The 17,323-nt window shown below is 42.0% G+C and overlaps 1 protein-coding gene across 1 annotated transcript in view; it reads right to left on the minus strand.

Annotated features, from left to right (window-relative positions):
• Positions 1–12,710: 12,710 nt before the first annotated feature.
• Positions 12,711–17,323, minus strand: part of DISC1 (DISC1 scaffold protein) — a 342,719-nt gene continuing 338,106 nt past the window's right edge. The window contains exons 13-14 of the mRNA XM_033842010.2: positions 16,846–17,010; positions 12,711–15,056 (exon numbers count right to left, since the gene is read on the minus strand). Of these exons, the coding sequence (XP_033697901.1) occupies positions 16,871–17,010 (140 nt within the window). The 3' untranslated portion in view covers positions 12,711–15,056; positions 16,846–16,870. The remainder of the gene's footprint in view (positions 15,057–16,845; positions 17,011–17,323) is intronic.

The following is a 17,323-nucleotide window of genomic DNA, read 5'->3' on the forward strand; positions in this document are numbered from 1 at the left end:
AAAAAAAAAAAAAAAAAAAAAAAAAGATTCTGAGCTTGATCTGACCATTGGTTTAGGTAGGTAACTTTGACCAAGAATTTAAATTATGAAAAATGAGACACAGAGAAACAAATTAGAAACCTATAGCAATACTTCAAGGAAGTATGATGAGAATCTGGACTAGACAGTAAATAGAGGGAACGTGAGAGATATAAAAATTTGAAATGACAAAAGCATTAAGACTTGCCTGCTTGGATATGGGACAGGAAAGAGAAGGAGCATAAAGTAATTGTGAGGGTTTCTGTCAGTGTTTCCCGGAAGATGGACGCATCAGGAACTGCAGTCAAGGACAGCTGAAGGGTAGGCAGATTTTTAGAAGGAAAAACAAAATGAGGTTGGCTTTAGACACGTTGAATTTGAGATTCCTGTCATGTAGCGATGGGAATGTCCAACAGAATCTAAAACTCAGAAAAGAGGACAAAATCCGAGAATGATTGGAGGGTCTCGAAACGTACACAACTTTCAGTTAGGTACCCAGTACCTAACGTAAGGTGGGCACTCAATAAATATTGTCAATTGAATCTTATACCTTTGGGAATAATCACTATGAAGATGATGTTAAAATTGTTGAAGCAGATGAAATGGCCCAGTAAGAAAAGAGATCTGAGGTTAGAGCTTTGGGGTATCCACCTTTTAAGCACAAGAAAGAGCAATCCTGCAGGAACACTGTTGTAGGATGAGACCTCGGGTAATGTAGTATCCTGGAACCCCCTAGAGGAGGGAGACTCAAGAAGGAAGAGGTTTGTTTCCACACTGGACATTGCTCCCAAAATGTAGAGTAGAATGAGGGCAGAGAAAATGCTGTGGGATTTGGCAGGTCACGTGCAAGAAGAGTTAATGAAGTGGGGGAATAGGAGCCACATCCCGGGGGCTGCAGAGTGAATGTGTGCTATGAGAGAGAGCACAGTGACGCAGAAGTAACTCCTAGGGCTGAATCTTTATCCCAGATGTTTCCATGGTCAAGTTTCACAGTTCTCTGGTAGTTGTGTGGGCATAAATGAATTTTTTAGCCCTTCCATCCATACGTGTAACCATTTCTTTGAGCATAGGAAGTATGCCCATTTTGACAGTTCTATTCAACTTTCCATCATGGTTCAAAACCAAAGTACAAGTCTGATCACAACAACACCATCTGGCTGACATGTGGGAATCATGTGTCTGTCCCCGGAAATATCTGGGGAATAAAAGCTTTCATTCTGTGTGCCTTTATAAATGTTTTCTTCCTAATTGGGGAAATCTTTCAGTAGTTCAAGAAAATCCTTCACTTCCTCTACCGGAGAAAGGCATCTCTTTATGATTGAGTAATAACAGTACAGAAAAGTGAGTCATAGTCTCTTTTCTTTTTCTCTTTTTCTTCTTAGCTATCCATTTTATACACATCAGTGTATACATGTCAATCCCAATCTCCCAATTCATCCCACCACCACCCCTCCCCCTGCCGCTTCCCCCCCCACTTGGTGTCCATAGTCTCTTGATAGCATAACAAAGGGAAAAATAAGAACTAGGCGATTTGAGAGAGATTATTGCAATCTTCTTAGCGCTTATGAGTTCAGATTTGCTGTAACTACCACAAATGAATAGATGATTTAACGAGAAAGAGGTTTAACGAGAGAGAGAAAGGGAGAAGGGGGCAGGCTGGGGTGGGGAGAGCAAGGAAGTGATTCAATGTTGGTCCCCAGCCTCCCCACCTGAGTCACTCTCAGGTCCCCACGTGGCTGCACTGGTGTCGCCCCCGAGGACACTTGCTCTGGGTGAATCTTCCGCTGGCCTGTGCCCTGACTGCCTTTGAAATTCCACCCTGGGCTCCTGACAGAGCACAGACTCCCAGGGCAAGGACCAGATCTGATGCCCATACACCACGCTGCCCCTCAAGTACTGCTTGCTCATGGGACAGAAACACGGAACCGAAGAAACCCTTTCACTATGACTTTGCAGCCGAGAATCTTCCTCACAGCTGAGACATACCGTGGTGCATCTGTCTCACGATGGGAAAGGACTCGGGATCTTCTCAGCACAAAATACCCAGACGCCTTTGCTTACTTCAGAACCGCTCAAGGTTAAGCATCTCCCTGGTGACTGCCAGCTCCTCAGGCCTGGAAGAGATGCTTTTCTGCACTTGTCCTTAAAAGTCAAAACCCCACTTAGCAAGATTCTGCTTGGCCCGTGCCTTCTGCGTGTCTGATTTTCCTTGTGTGGAAAAGTAATGAATCAGAGATTGTTTTCTGTGCTTTGTGTGGGACCTGCCATTGCACAAAAGTCTTTTACTTCCCCCCCACACCGTAGGCTACGACACATCATTTTCCTCCCTCTGGCCTCATGACTATTTTCTTATCTTCTCCCATCTTTTGTAAGAGTGCATTGTTTTATTGTCATCTTCATTTTTCTCCCACATTATAGATCTTTATTCCCTATATTAAGATCTTTTTTATTATTATTATTTTTGTCTGCATTGGGTCTTTGTTGCTGTGCATGGGCTTTCTCTAGTTGTGGCGAGCGGCGGCTACTCTTTTTTTTTAACATCTTTATTGGAGTATAATTGCTTTACAATGGTGTGTTAGTTTCTGCTGTATAACAAAGTGAACCCGCTATACGTATACATGCATCCCCATATCTCCATGCTCTTGTGTCTCCCTCCCACCCTCTAGGTGGTCACAAAGCAGGAGCTGGTCTCCCTGTGCTATGCGGCTGCTTCCCCCTAGCCATGCGACCCAGCAATCCCAGTACTGGGTATCTTCATTTTTTAAAACAACCTCCAGCAGCATCTTTGCACACAGCGTGTATTATCAAGGTCTCTCCAGGTCCCCTCGTGTTCCTGTCAAGGAGGACTTACTCATTCTACTTGTAAAGGAAGGAACTCTGGGCAGACACAAAGCATCAGACACTTCCGTCCCGGTGAAGAAAGACTTGGCGCGGGGTTTGTATTTACAGAGGCTCCTGGGGAAGCAGTCTCCATTCCCAGCGTCTGCGGCTGTGTGGTTTTTACAGATGTTGTTGTCCTGCTGAGAGCAGAAGTACCCTCTGAAGACGAGATAAATGCCACAGCCCCAGGCAGAGTCCCTTCAAGGTTAGCAAATGAGGAGGGTGCGTTCGAATCACTGAGTTCTCCCTGGAGCTCTCAAGTCATCAGGAACTGCCGCTTTCTCTTTCCCCTCTAAAGAGGAAACGCAAATAAAGTAGGTAAGAAAAAGACATCTAAATCCTCAAAGCCCCAAGGGGGGAAGTATTAGTAAAAGTTAGGGAAATGTGTGGTTGAGGTGGGGTGGAGATAAAAAGCATGGCAAATCAAGGGGACAGGTATGGAAATGCATCTTTGGAAGGAGACCAAGAGCTGGGGTATCTCACAGGTGCCTGGAATCTGCATTCCCACATGGCTCTGGGGCCGAGGATGTGAAGTGGGTGGGGGTCAGGCAGGGAGAGTGCTCTGGCTCTGGGCATGCAAAGCCAAGGTCAGGTTCGTGTACAGATCTGCACTGGGGAGGATGCTTTAGAAAGACCCTTGGGTGTTTATGAGAATTTACCCCTCAGCTAGGCTGGGCCGCGTAGATTAAATAGAAGTTCTCCAAAGCACTTTCTATTTCAACCTTTCACGTTCTCCTGAGCATCTGAGACCACCTTGGGAGTTGGAGCAGGACGCGGCACACAAAGCCACCAACTTGAAACACCCCTTTTTATACTAACAACAACAAGAGTCACCTGAGTGGCCACGTACACCTCAGGAGTTATCCCTTTTGCGGGGGACACAGTAATCTTGACTGGGCTGCCTTCCCACTTAGATTGATTTTGTCCACTCCCTACACTAGAGATTTTCCTCATTTTAAAATGCCTGTGTATGTTGCTTTATCTTTAAAGTCCTTCATATACATTGACTTCTTTGCGTTTTTTTCCCACAACCCTGAACGGCAGGATTTACTATTATCAACTTCATTTTGCAGATGTTCAAACAAAGGATCAAGAAGACCACTGGCAAGTAGGAAAGGACTTCAGTTCAGACCTTTGGTCTTTAAATCCTGGGTTTTTGCAGGACCCTACTTATTATATCTGGAGACAGAAGAGCATGGGCACAGACCAACGAGAGCAGCATCGGAGATCAGTGAGATGCAGCTGCGGAGTCGATGCTGTTCATTTTCGTGGTAGAAACGGCCCAACTGTGATTTGCCTGATGTGGCGATTGTGGATATATTCACGACAAGAGGAAACACCATGAAATCAATGAAACCAATCAATACCTGGTTGGGGATCCCCCCAGCAGAGGAGGGGCTGCTTGCAGGGCTGGCTGTTATCTTCAATTTGTTCACTAATGCAAGTTTCATTTTAAATGTGGCACTTTTTCTTACCTTTTATTCCAGTATTCTCACTCCTGGGAATTTCTCCTAGGGACATAACTCAAAGGAAAGAAAAACCTATATGCATGAAGATGTCATTGCAGCTTTATCTATAACAGCAAAATACTGGAGAGATTTAATGCCCAATGACATAGGAATATCTAAGTTATAGCAGATCAATTTGATAGAATATTATGCACCAACAAATACAATGATTATAACGATTATGTAGCAAAATGGAAAATACCATCATCTTAAACGTAAAAAGCAGAATAAAAAACAGACCAGCTACAGTTCGGTGAAAATATGTTTTTGTGTAAAGACTGGAAAAATGAACATATTGGTTTATACATGAACCTTTTTAAACAAGTTCTTTTAAATGCTGTTCCTAACAAATAAAAATAATATAAGAAAAATAAAATAATATAGGAAAAATAAAATAATATAGGAAAAATAAACTAATGAGTAACTGTTGCTTAATACTAACGAACTGCTATTGGGTGTCTGTGTGTGTGTTTCTGTGTGTGGGCATAATCTAATTAAATTTTTCATGTAGATTTAAAATGAAGGGCTTCCCTGGTGGTGCAGTGGTTGAAAGTCTGCCTGCCGATGCAGGGGACACGGGGTCGTGCCCCGGTCCGGGAAGATCCCACATGCCGCGGAGCGGCTGGGCCCGTGAGCCATGGCCGCTGAGCCTGCGCGTCCGGAGCCTGTGCTCCGCAACGGGAGAGCCCACAACAGTGAGGGGCCCGCGTACCGTAAAAAATAAATAAATAAAATGAAGAGTCCTGAGAAACAACACACAACATTTTCATTACTGGCTGCATGATTTTCACTAAGCTTTTAACCTCTGTAGTCATAAATTCATTCATCATAGAAGAACAATTTTTATAAAAAGAGTTCAATAAATGTTTCTGGAGCAAATGAATAGACAATGGGAAGAGATCAAATTCCTCTGATGAAACTGAGCTTAGTTTCTAGTAGATGCTTTTCCAACTCTTGAGAAGGAAAGGACAAAATCAAGAAGTTCTTTTGTGTTATTGTAATAATGAGGAGAGGTAAACATATTTTCTAGACTGTCCTTCACTCTAACGTCTGTCATAACCTCCTTTCTCTAGTGTGAAAGTGTGTGTGCTAGGTATATTTAAAAGCATACCTATTTGAATAAAACACTGACTGCACAAGTAGCTCTTGAGGAGCGATGGGGGACAGATGTAACTCCATTCCCCCAGCCCTCATCTGCCCTCACAACCAACCCACAGCCCTCTTTCATCTTGTGTTTGAAGGAATGAGGCTTTGCCCAGCTCCCTAAGCCAGCACCAGAACTGAGATTACAGAAGGGACTGACTTTCTGGTACTTTACCACTGGACATCCTTGTTCAAGTGTCTAAAGAAAATTCATTCCTTGTCTTTAAAATGGTAATATTTATAATATTAATTACTTCCTTTAGATTATTTGATCATAATATGTCACAGTTGTCTTTTTATCACCAGTACGTGGCACTCTCCCCAGTGTGGTGCTGGGCACATAGGGCGTGCTGATCAGGTGGTGAACCCTGCAGCAGCGTGGTGGGGGCGTGCCTGGGCTGGTGTGCCTGCCCTACCCAAGGGCCCACTCCCAGGCTCCAAGATCACGTTTTTTTTTTTTTTTTTAAAGTTTTATTCTTTATTAAGCAAATAAGAATTTGGTGATCACTGTTACTGATGTATTTATCTCTTTATTGGATTAAAAGTTGTGAAATAGTAGTCCCATTTCCCACCCACTCTTTTTTTTTTTAGTTTATTTTTTACACAGCAGGTTCTTATTAGTTATCCACTTTATACATATTAGTGTATATATGTCAATCCCAATCTCCCAATTCATCCCACCACCACCCCATGCCCCACGCACTTCCCCCTTTTGGTGTGCCCATACGTTTGTTCTCTACATCGGTGTCTCTATTTCTGCCTTGCAGACCAGTTCATCTGTACCATTTTTCTAGATTCCACATACATGCATTAATATACGGTATTTGTTTTTCTCTTTCTGACTTACTTCACTCTGTTTGACAGTCTCTAGATCCATCCACATCTCTACAAATGACCCAGTTTCGTTCCTTTTTATGGCTGAGTAATATTCCATTGTATATATGTACCACATCTTCTTTATCCATTCGTCTGTCGATGGGCATTTAGGTTGCTTCTATGTCCTGGCTATTGTAAACAGTACTGCAATGAACACTGGGGTGCATGTGTCTTTTTAAATTATGGTTTTCTCAGGATATATGCCTAGTAGTGGGATTGCTGGGTCATATGGTAGTTCTATTTTTAGTTTTCTAAGGAACCTCCATACTGTTCTCCATAGTGGCTGTATCAATTTACATTCCCACCAACAATGCAAGAGGGTTCACTTTTCTCCACACCCTCTCCAGCATTTGTTGTTTGTAGATTTTCTGCTGATGCCCATTCTAACTGGTGTGAGGTGATACCTCACTGTAGTTTTGATTTGCATTTCTCTAATAATTAGTGATGTGGAGTAGCTTTTCATGTAGCTTCTTGGTCATCTGTATGTCTTCTTTGGAGAAATGTCTATTTAGGTCTTCTGCCCATTTTTTGATTGGGTTGTTTTTTTAATATTGACCTGCATGAGCTATTTATATATTTTGGAGATTAATCCTTTGTCCATTGATTTGTTTGGAAATATTTTCTCCTATTCTGAGGGTTATCTTTTCATTTTGTTTATAGTTTCCTTTGTTGTGCAAAAGCTTTTGTTTCATTAGGTCCCATTTTTTGTTTGTTTGTTTGTTTTGCGGTACGCGGGCCTCTCACTGTTGTGGCCTCTCCTGCTGCGGAGCACAGGCTCCGGACGCACAGGCTCAGCGGCCATGGCTCACGGGCCTAGCAGCTCCGCGGCATGTGGGATCTTCCCGTATCGGGGCACGAGCCCGTGTCCCCTGCATCGGCAGGTGGACTCTCAACCAGTGCACCACCAGGGAAGCCCTATTTTTGTTTTTATTTCCATTACTCTAGGTGGTGGGTCAAAAATGATCTTGCTGTGATTTATGTCAAAATGTGTTCTTCCTATGTTTTCCTCTAAGAGTTTTATAGTGTCTGGCCTTACATTTAGGTCTTTAATCCATTTTAAGTTTATTTTTGTGTATGGTGTTAGGGAGTGTTCTAATTTCATTCTTTTACATGTAGCTGTTCAGTTTTCCCAGAACCACTTATTGAAGAGACTGTCTTTTCTCCATTGTGTATCCTTGCCTCCTTTGTCATAGGTGCGTGGGTTTATCTTTGGTGCTTTCTATTCTGTTCCATTGATCTATATCTGTTTTTGTGCCAGTACCATATTGTCTTGATTACTATAGCTTTGTAGTATAATCTGAAGTCAGGGAGTCTAATTTCTCCAGCTCTGTTTTTTTTCCCTCAAGGCTGCTTTGGCTATTCAGGGTCCTTTTTGTCTCCATACAAACTTTAAGGTTTTTTGTTCTAGTTCTGTAAAAAATGCCACTGGTAATTTGATAGGGATTGCATTGAATCTGTAGATTGCTTTGGGTAGTATAGTCATTTTCACAATATTGATTCTTCCAATCCAAGAACATGGTATATCTCTCCATCTGTTTGTGTCATCTTTGATTTCTTTCATCAGTGTCTTATAGTTTTCTGAGTACAGGTCTTTTACCTCCTGAGGTAGGTTTATTCCTAGGTATTTTATTCTTTTTGTTGCAGTGGTGAATGGGATTGTTTCCTTAATTTCTCTTTCTGATCTTTTATTGTTAGTGTATAGGAATGCAAGAGATTTCTGTGCATTAATTTTGTATCCTGCAACTTTACCAAATTCATTGATTAGCTCTAGCCGTTTTCTGGTGGCATCTTTAGGATTCTCTATGTATAGTATCATGTCATCTGCAAATAGTGAGAGATTTACTTCTTTGTTTCCAATTTGGATGTCTTTTATTTCTTTTTCTTCTCTGATTGCCGTGGCTAAGACTTCTAAAACTATGTTGAATAACAGTGGTGAGAGTGGACATCCTTGTCTTGTTCCTGATCTTAGAGGAAATGCTTTCAGTTTTTCGCCATTGAGAATGATGTTTGCTGTGGGTTTGTCATATATGGCCTTTATTATGTTGAGGTTGGTTCCCTTTATGTCCACTTTCTGGAGAGTTTTTATCATAAATGGGTGTTGAGTTTTGGCAAAAGCTTTTTCTGCATCTGTTGAGATGATCATATGGTTTTTATTCTTTAATTTGTTAATATGGTGTATCACATTGATTGATTTGTGTATACTGAAGAATCCTTGCCTCCCTGGGATAAATCCCACTTGATCATGGTGTATGATCCTTTTAATGTGTTGTTGGATTCTGTTTGCTAGTAGTTTGTTGAGGATTTTTGCATCTATATTCATCAGTGATATTGGTCTGTAATTTCCTTTTTTGTAGTGTCTCTGTCTGGTTTTGGTATCAGGGTGATGGTGGCCTCGTAGAATGAGTTTGGGAGTGTTCCTTCCTCTGAAGTTTTTTGGAAGAGTTTGAGAAGGATGGGTATTAGCTCTTCTCTAAATGTTTGATAGAATTCATCTGTGAAGCCATCTGGTCCTGGACTTTCGTTTGTTGGAAGATTCTTAATCACAGTTTTAATTTCATTACTTGTGATTGGTCTGTTCATATTTTCTATTTCTTCCTGGGTCAGTCTTGGAAGGCTATACCTTTCTAAGAATTTGTCCATTTCTTCCAGGTTGTCCATTTTATTAGAATAGAGTTGCTTGTAGTAGTCTCTTAGAATGCTTTGTATTTCTGCAGTGTCTGTTGTAACTTCTTTTTCATTTCTAATTTTATTGATTTGACTCCTCTCCCTCTTTTTCTTGATGAGTCTGGCTAAAGGTTTATCAATTTTGTTTATCTTCCCAAAGAACCAGCTTTTAGTTTTATTGATCTTTGCTATTGTTTTCTTTGTTTCTATTTCATTTATTTCTGCTCTGATCTTTATGATTTCTCTCCTTCTACTAACTTTGGGTTTTGTTTGTTCTTTCTCTAGTTCCTTTAGGTGTAAGGTTAGATTGTTTATTTGAGATTTTTCTTGTTTCTTGAGGTAGGCTTGTATTGCTATAAACTTCCCTCTGAGAACTGCTTTTACTGCATCCCATAGGTTTTGGATCATAGTGTTTTCGTTGTCATTTGTCTCTAGGTATTTTCTGATTTCCTCAGTGATCTCTTGGTTATTTAGCAACATATTATTTAGCCTCCATGTGTTTGTGTTTTTTATGGTTTTTTTCCCTGTAATTTATTTCTAATCTCATAACATTGTGCTCAGAAAAGAGGCTTGATATGATTTCAATTTTCTTAAATTTACCAAGGCTTGATTTGTGACCCAAGGTGTGATCTATCCTGGAGAATGTTCCATGTGCACTTGAGAGGAGAGTGTAATCTGCTGTTTTTGGACAGAATGTCTTATAAATATCAACTAAATGTACCTGCTCTGTTGTGTCATTTAAAGCTTGTGTTTCCTTAGTAATTTTCTGTCTGGATGATCTGTCCATTGGTGTAAGTGAGGTGTTAAAGTTCCCCACTATTACTGTGTTACTGTCGATTTCCTCTTTTATAGCTGTTAGCATTTACATTATGTATTGAGGTGTTCCTATGTTGGGTGCATATATATTTATAATTGTTATATCTTCTTCTTGGATTGATCCCTCGATCATTATGTAGTGTCCTTCCTTGTCTCTTGTAACATTCTTTATTTTAAAGTCTATTTTATCTGATATGAGTATTGCTATTCCAGCTTTCTTTTGATTTCCATTTGCATGGAATATCTTTTTCCATCCCCTCACTTTCAGTCTGTATGTGTCTCTAGGTCTGAAGTGGGTCTCTTGCAGACAGCATATATATGGGTCTTGTTGTATCCATTCAGTGAGCCTGTGTCTTTTGGTTGGAGCATTTAATCCATTCACATTTAAGGTAATTATCAATATGTATGTTCCTATTATCATTTTCTTAATTTTGGGGGGTTTGTTTGTGTAGGTCCTTTTCTTCTCTTGTGTTTCCCACTTAGAGAAGTTCCTTTAGCATTTGTTGTAGAGCTGGTTTTTTGGTGCTGATTGCTCTTAGTTTTGCTTGTCTGTAAAGCTTTTGATTTCTCTGTCGAACCTGAATGAGATCCTTGCCAGGTAGAGTAATCTTGGTTGTAGGTTCTTCCCTTTCATCACTTTAAATATATCGTGTCACTACCTTCTTGCTTGTAGAGTTTCGGCTGAGAAATCAGCTGTTAACCTTATGGGAGTTCCCTTGTATGTTATTTGTCCTTTTTCCCTTGTTGCTTTCAATGATTTTTGTCTTTAATTTTTGTCAATTTGAGTACTATGTGTCTCAGCGTGTTTCCCCTTGGGTTTATCTTGTATGGGACTCTCTGCACTTCCTGGACTTGAGTGGCTATTTCCTTTCCCACGTTGGGGAAGTTTTTGACTATAATCTCTTCAAATATTGTCTCGGGTCCTTCCTCTCTCTCTTCTCCTTCTCGGACCCCTATAATGCAAATGTTGTTGTGTTTAATGTTGTCCCAGAGGTCTCTTAGGCTGTCTTCATTTCTTTTCATTCTTTCTCTTTATTCTGTTCTGTGGCAGTGAATTCCACCATTCTGTCTTCCAGGTCACTTATCCATTCTTCTGACTCAGTTATTCTGCTATTGATTCCCTCTAGCGTATTTTTTATTTCACTTATTGTATTGTTCATACCTGTTTGTTTGTTCTTTAATTCTTCTAGGTGTTTTTTCTTTAATTCTTCTAGGTCTTTATTAAACATTTCTTGCATTTTCTTGATCTTTGCCTCCATTCTTTTTCTGACGTCCTGCATCATCTTCACTATCTTTATTCTGAATTATTTTTCTGGAAGGTTGCCTATCTCCACTTCATTTCATTGTTTTTCTGGGGTTTTATCTTGTTCCTTCATCTGGTACGTAGTCCTCTGCCTTTTCATTTTGTCTATCTTTATGTGACCGTGGTTTTCATTCCACAGCCTGCAGAATTGTACTTCTTCTTCACAGTTTTTTTCTTAAAGAACTTACTTTATTTTTTGTGGAAGTAAACATAAGCACTTGGTACAAATTTTTAAAAGAAGAACAGGATACAGGAAGAGTAAGTCTCCTTCCATCCCTCTTCCCTAAGTCACATGGGCCCATTTGGAGTGATATTTCTGCAAGTGCAAACAGACGTGTGTAGGAAGATCTTTTAGCAACTCCAAAGCATTCCATAGCGTCACTGTACCATGATTTATTCAAAAATAGTTTACCACTGATGAAAATTTAGGTCGTTTCCCATTTTTGCTCTTACCAACAATGGTGTTGTTACAAAATATACTGAGGCACGTTATACATTTTAAGAGGTTTTTTTAGCAAAAATCCATCTGAATCAGGAAGTGCCACACCGGAAGTGGTTGGGAGGCACCACCGACAGGAGCAGGAAAAACTTTTACAGAGAAAAGCTGGAAGCAAAGAAAAGGGAGTATTGACTGGCTACAGTTCAAGGCCTAATTGTCCGTTTATGATCAGTCATCCTCAGGTTTCAATTTCATAACCTTGAGGCATTTACAGGCTTAGCTGTGGGTTTGCTGGTGTAGGCTCCAGGGCTTTAGAGCCCCCTCGGGCTAATGGCCTCCTTGTTTAACTGCTTTAACAGTATAAATGCACGTGGCAACTCTGCAAGTGTGTAAGTACATCTGTAGTTCAAGTACGTGGATGAAGAATTGCTTGAAAGGATGAAGCAGAGAATGGATACTGGGAATAGCTAGACATTTGTGACTCAGGATCAGGTAATATTTATGAATTAATTTACAGAGATTTGACAATTTATGATGACTTTTTACTCAAAAGTTTCACGTGTCTTCCTCTTTATTCTTCTCTTGTGTTCTTCATCTTAAAATTTCCTTCATCTAAGACTTAGATGTTTCTTATTTAAATTTGTTCCTAGCTGTTTTTTCTTTTTTGCTGCTATTGAAAGTCAGATCTTTCCTTATACTTTATTTTCTGATTATTGTTTGGATATGTAAAGCCTATTGATTTTGGTAAGTTGATTGTGCTGTTATTTGTGTAAATAAATTTTGTGTTTTTGTTAATTTTCTTTGGTTGTCTGTCTTACAGCAACATCATCTGTCATTGTTAATGTTGTATCTCCTCCTTTCCAGATTGTAACTCTCATTTATTTTTCTTGCATAACTGAATTAGCCAGTATCTCCAGTAAAATATTTCCACTAGTGTTAGTGGGCACCCTGTCCTGTTCCCCACTTAGTGGTGATGTTATTTTCAACTTCCTCAAAGGGTCTGGACTAGAAAATTCCATCGTTTTCTGACTGGTTAATATCTGAAAGTAAACACATACACAACTTCAAAGCATTGATTTATTAGAAACATTTGGTGCAATGTAAGTAACCGTACAATGAATCATCCTGTAACAGAAAGATGAGATGAGGAAAACGGATACATTTTTCTGTCATCCACACTCCAGAAGATAAAAAAATGTTAAAGGTGGACCATGGCTTGGATAACAGTTTTAATTTCACATATGAAAAGTAAGTTTCATGAAGTAATAAATTACATGACAAAATTCAAAGATTAAGTAAGGTGAGGGTATTCAAAATAAGAGCATCGAATCATTTCTCAAGAAGGCATTAAACAATGAGTGCAATGTTGCTATCTTGACTGTTTTCTGAAAAATACCGATTAGATGGGGGTTTTCAAGAAAATCTGCCTGCTGTCAGGCACTAAGTGGTTGTTCCTGGCATGGTTTTTGAGGTGGATGGGGAATGAATGGCTGGTTAGGACAGTGGTGGGTGGTAGGTCTGTTGAAGGCTGTCTGAGCCTAGACTTCATGGTCACAGAGCAGCGGGGCTCACCTGGGGGTGTGGGAAGCCAGGGTTTCCCCAGGCTCAGTTTCTCTGATTCTCCAGTCAGGACTCCCACGGTGACCATGAGTTCTTAAGGGAACAAATAAGCTCCTTGGGTCACAGTCCCAGAAAGACATTAAAGGCACTTTAGGAAGAGCACAGTTAAGAGCAGTCTACCTGTCTCTGATGGCTGCTGCTGGCCCCCCGCTCAGCAGCTCTGTGCCACGGGGAAAGTTCATTGGTCTCCTAAGGCTCGAGTGCATCACGTGCAAACACCTACCCCATAAGGTCGGAATCAGAAGTCAGATGATAATGATTATAAAGGTCTTGGGACAGTCCCAGCACACACACGTGAGCCCTTCTGTGCTCCTGGGGTGGGGAAACCAGCCTTACTGCACAGAAAGCTAAGTGTCCAATACGATACCCATCAGAGATCCCCAACCCCTGGGCAGTGGACCGGGACTGGTCCACGGCCTGTTAGGAGCTGGGCCGCACAGCAGGAGGGGAGCGGCAGGTGAGTGAGCGAGGCTTCATCTGCCGCGCCCCAGCCCTCACATCGCCACCCGAACCATTCCCCCACCTCCAGGCTGTGGAAAAATTGTCTTCCACAAAGCCCGTCCCTGGTGCCCGAAAGGTTGGGGACCACTGATATACATGCTCACCTGATTTGAGGAAGATCATTTTGATGTTGAAATTTCAGGAAGTTGCAAGGAACCGGGAGTGTCACTGACTGAGAACACGCTCGGGCTGGTGGAAGATAAATGGGTGGCATTTGGATGCTAGCATCTCGGCGTGGAGGACCGTGTAATCTATCGTGGATTCTCTCGCATGGTGCCACAGTGAAATCAGACCCAAAGGCAGCATTTTCCACCTGCACTTGTGCTTGTGGTCTTGACTGTCTCCATAAAAGCTTGGATTTTTATTGCTATTGCTTTGTGGCTTTTATGTTCAAGCCCTGATCTCTTCTTATGTTGCCCTGATAGAAACTGCCCTATATAATGATTTGGGATACACAGTCCTGGGTCTTCTGGGGTCACAGTGGCAGAAGAGGGGCTTGTCCTGAGAAGGTCATGTGGCCAGAGGACTCACCCTGGCCTTGTACAGGCTTCCTGGTTGCCTCTGACACCAGCACAGACCACAGATGAGCTGTAGCATCATTCACCTGCCTTGATCTGGCATCTCAACAAGGAGATGGACATGTTGCCCACTGGGGCCACCGGAGAACCCTTATTTGGGGCACACTCAGACAGTCATGAGCTTCCAGAGTTTTCAAATACATCATAACCTCACAGAATTATTCATGATGGTGTCTGAGTAAATACAAAACACTTGGGTTAGTGACTGTTAAGATGCCTTGTGGGGCTTTTTAAAATGACACTTCTCCAAGTAGGGATTCATTAGAGACAATCCTGACTCTTTCCAAGTTTTGCTTCACTGGAATTAATTCAAGGATTCAAGAATTCCATGTGCCATGTGACTAGTACATAATTATTTTTTAGACATGATAAATAATTCAGGAATTTGCTCCAGCATTGCAAAACCAAGCATTCCTGGAACAAACTAATTATACCTATTATTAAAATATGTATAGTATATATTTTTAAATGCTCAACAGAAAATTGCAGAAAATACAATCAGAAAATTCACAATGTTGTGCTTTTGCTTTGTTCTCTGGACTATGGCCACTTGCTGGCTTAAGCAGGGCCATCTCCTGACGGAAGCACAGCACAGCACGGAAGGCTGAGCAAAGCACCAGCTGCCTTCCGGAAACGGCAGCATGACTTCAGGAAATGACAAAGATTGTCTAGTGTCCATGGATCCTGAAGGAGGCAGAAGCATCTCACTCCTGTATCAATGAGACAGAAGCACAAAAAGACCAGTTAGTCAATTACACTTACAAACTGCGGCAAGTCATTATTAACTCAACACGGCAAAAGTTTTGAGTTTCATCTCTGATGCATACATAAGTGATGTAAATCAGCGTTTGGATCACGACACTCCTGGAGAATGCAGGGCTGCACAGCACTAGACTGATGGAATATTAATAGAATTTAAATTTTAAAAACCCTATGATCCATTAAACGTGGGAGTTCGGGGTTAGACAAAAACAAGAGGGTTTCCTCATTCCAAGCATTATCACAGGCTGATATGCTCATCACACCGTGGTCTCCAAGCGGGTGATGGCATGGCACACTTCTCAAATGGACTCACGCCAAAGGAGAGCCGTACGACTGTGGAGCATCTCTCAAGGCTGCCTTCCTCAGCGCACCTCGAGGAGCGCTGCCTGCTGAGCTCAGCCTGTTTTACAGCTGCCTCAGCAGGGAAGGGCCTGCAGTGCCCCACATTGCTGAGTACAGCACTGATGAACTGAGTATAGCACCGCCTCACTGAGTACAGCACTGATTCACTGAGTACAGCACTGATTCACTGAGTACTACACTGATTCACTGGGTACAGCACTGATGAACTGAGTATTGCACTGCCTCACTGAGTACAGCACTGCCTCACTGAGTACAGCACTGATGAACTGAGTACAACACTGATTCACTGAGTACAGCACCGCCTCACTGAGTACAGCACTGATTCACTGAGTACAGCACTGATTCACTGAGTACAGTACTGATTCACTGAGTACAGCACTGATTCACTGAGTACTACACTGATTCACTGGGTACAGCACTGATTAACGGAGTACAGCACTGCCTCACTGAGTACAGTACTGATGAACTGAGTACAGCACTGCCTCACTGAGTACAGTACTGATGAACTGAGTTCAGCACTGCCTCACTGAGTACTGCACTGATGAACTGAGTACTGCACTGCCTCACTGAATACTCTTCTGCATTGAAGGTTTCTACATCCATGTCCTGCCTGACACTAAGTGAAACAGGTTCAAGGGAAAATAGGAGAGGATTAAACGTTTAAACACGTCCCCTGACCAATTCATGCCCCTCACTCCCTTCCTGCTCTCGTTGTGGGTGAATTTCAGAATGTCCTGATGAAACATCAGGGACACATCCTGGAGAGACAGGCAGTGCCAGACAGGACAACCAGAGGGCTACACGTGATAGTCTGTCTCTTTAAAAAATATATATCGTTTGGAATTTTTCATCTTAATTCTTGTGAGATTATAGAGAATCACAGGGGAAATTAAGGTGAAAAGCTGTTAATTCCAGTTTCTGGGGTTAATTAGCTCCCTTATATCATGTGCCTGTAGGAAGGTGTAATGGGTATGATAAGAGAGACATGTATGGTTTCTTTTTTATAAGTTCTTAAATCAGGAGATATTTTAATTGCTTCAGAAAGCAAGGTGGTACAGGAAAAGAGACGTCTTTCTAGCAGAAATCACCCCAACTTCTGTCTCATGGGGGCTGAAATGGAAAGATTTTTCAAGTCCTGTGCAAGATGTTCCTGTTAATGACAGTAAAGGTGCCTCGGACCAACATTTATAAGGAAATCGGCAGTTCACTCCCCCTGCCTATTCCAATCGGCAGACCCCCTGATCTCAGGATCGGGAGAGCGGACCGCTCTTCTGCTGGGCGACATCCATCTCCGTAATTGTTTCGGGCACATTGGTTATGCAGAGGAGGTGGGAGAGGCCCCGCAGCACCCACGGTGATGACGCAGTCACTCACCCTCCTTCCCCCATCCTGTGACGCCTCAGGCCGGTGCTTCCCGGACACCAGCTGTCCCACAGGAAGCTGCAGCCTCCCTCTCTCCCGCCTCCTTTGCTGGCTGGAGCTGCAGGATCATGGCCTGCAGAGTTTCCTTCACCATCTGGAGCTCCCTCTTGAGAGACTGTGCGCACGTTGTTAAGGAACACAGGCGAAGGTGACAGGCGGCCCTCTGCAGCCTCTCGGGGATCTGGTAAGAGCCACATGCCTGCTGGAAGCAGATGGGCACTCCCCTCTAACTGCGGTTTCAAGTTCCTCCAAAGTGTAGGCATTAAATATTAATACCAATGCTACGCTTCTTTTAAGAGCAATTGCAATTTCTATGAGGCCTGAGGTCATTCACTATCTCAAGTAAGGTTTCCAAAAGGAAAAGGAAGAGTCAGCTCTTAGACGGAGACAGATGGCAAACTGGGACGCTCCACGGAATATGGTCAGTGTG

The sequence above is a fragment of the Tursiops truncatus genome, chromosome 16, assembly GCF_011762595.2.
Source record: "Tursiops truncatus isolate mTurTru1 chromosome 16, mTurTru1.mat.Y, whole genome shotgun sequence".
In the NCBI taxonomy this organism is placed as follows: Eukaryota; Metazoa; Chordata; class Mammalia; order Artiodactyla; family Delphinidae; genus Tursiops; species Tursiops truncatus.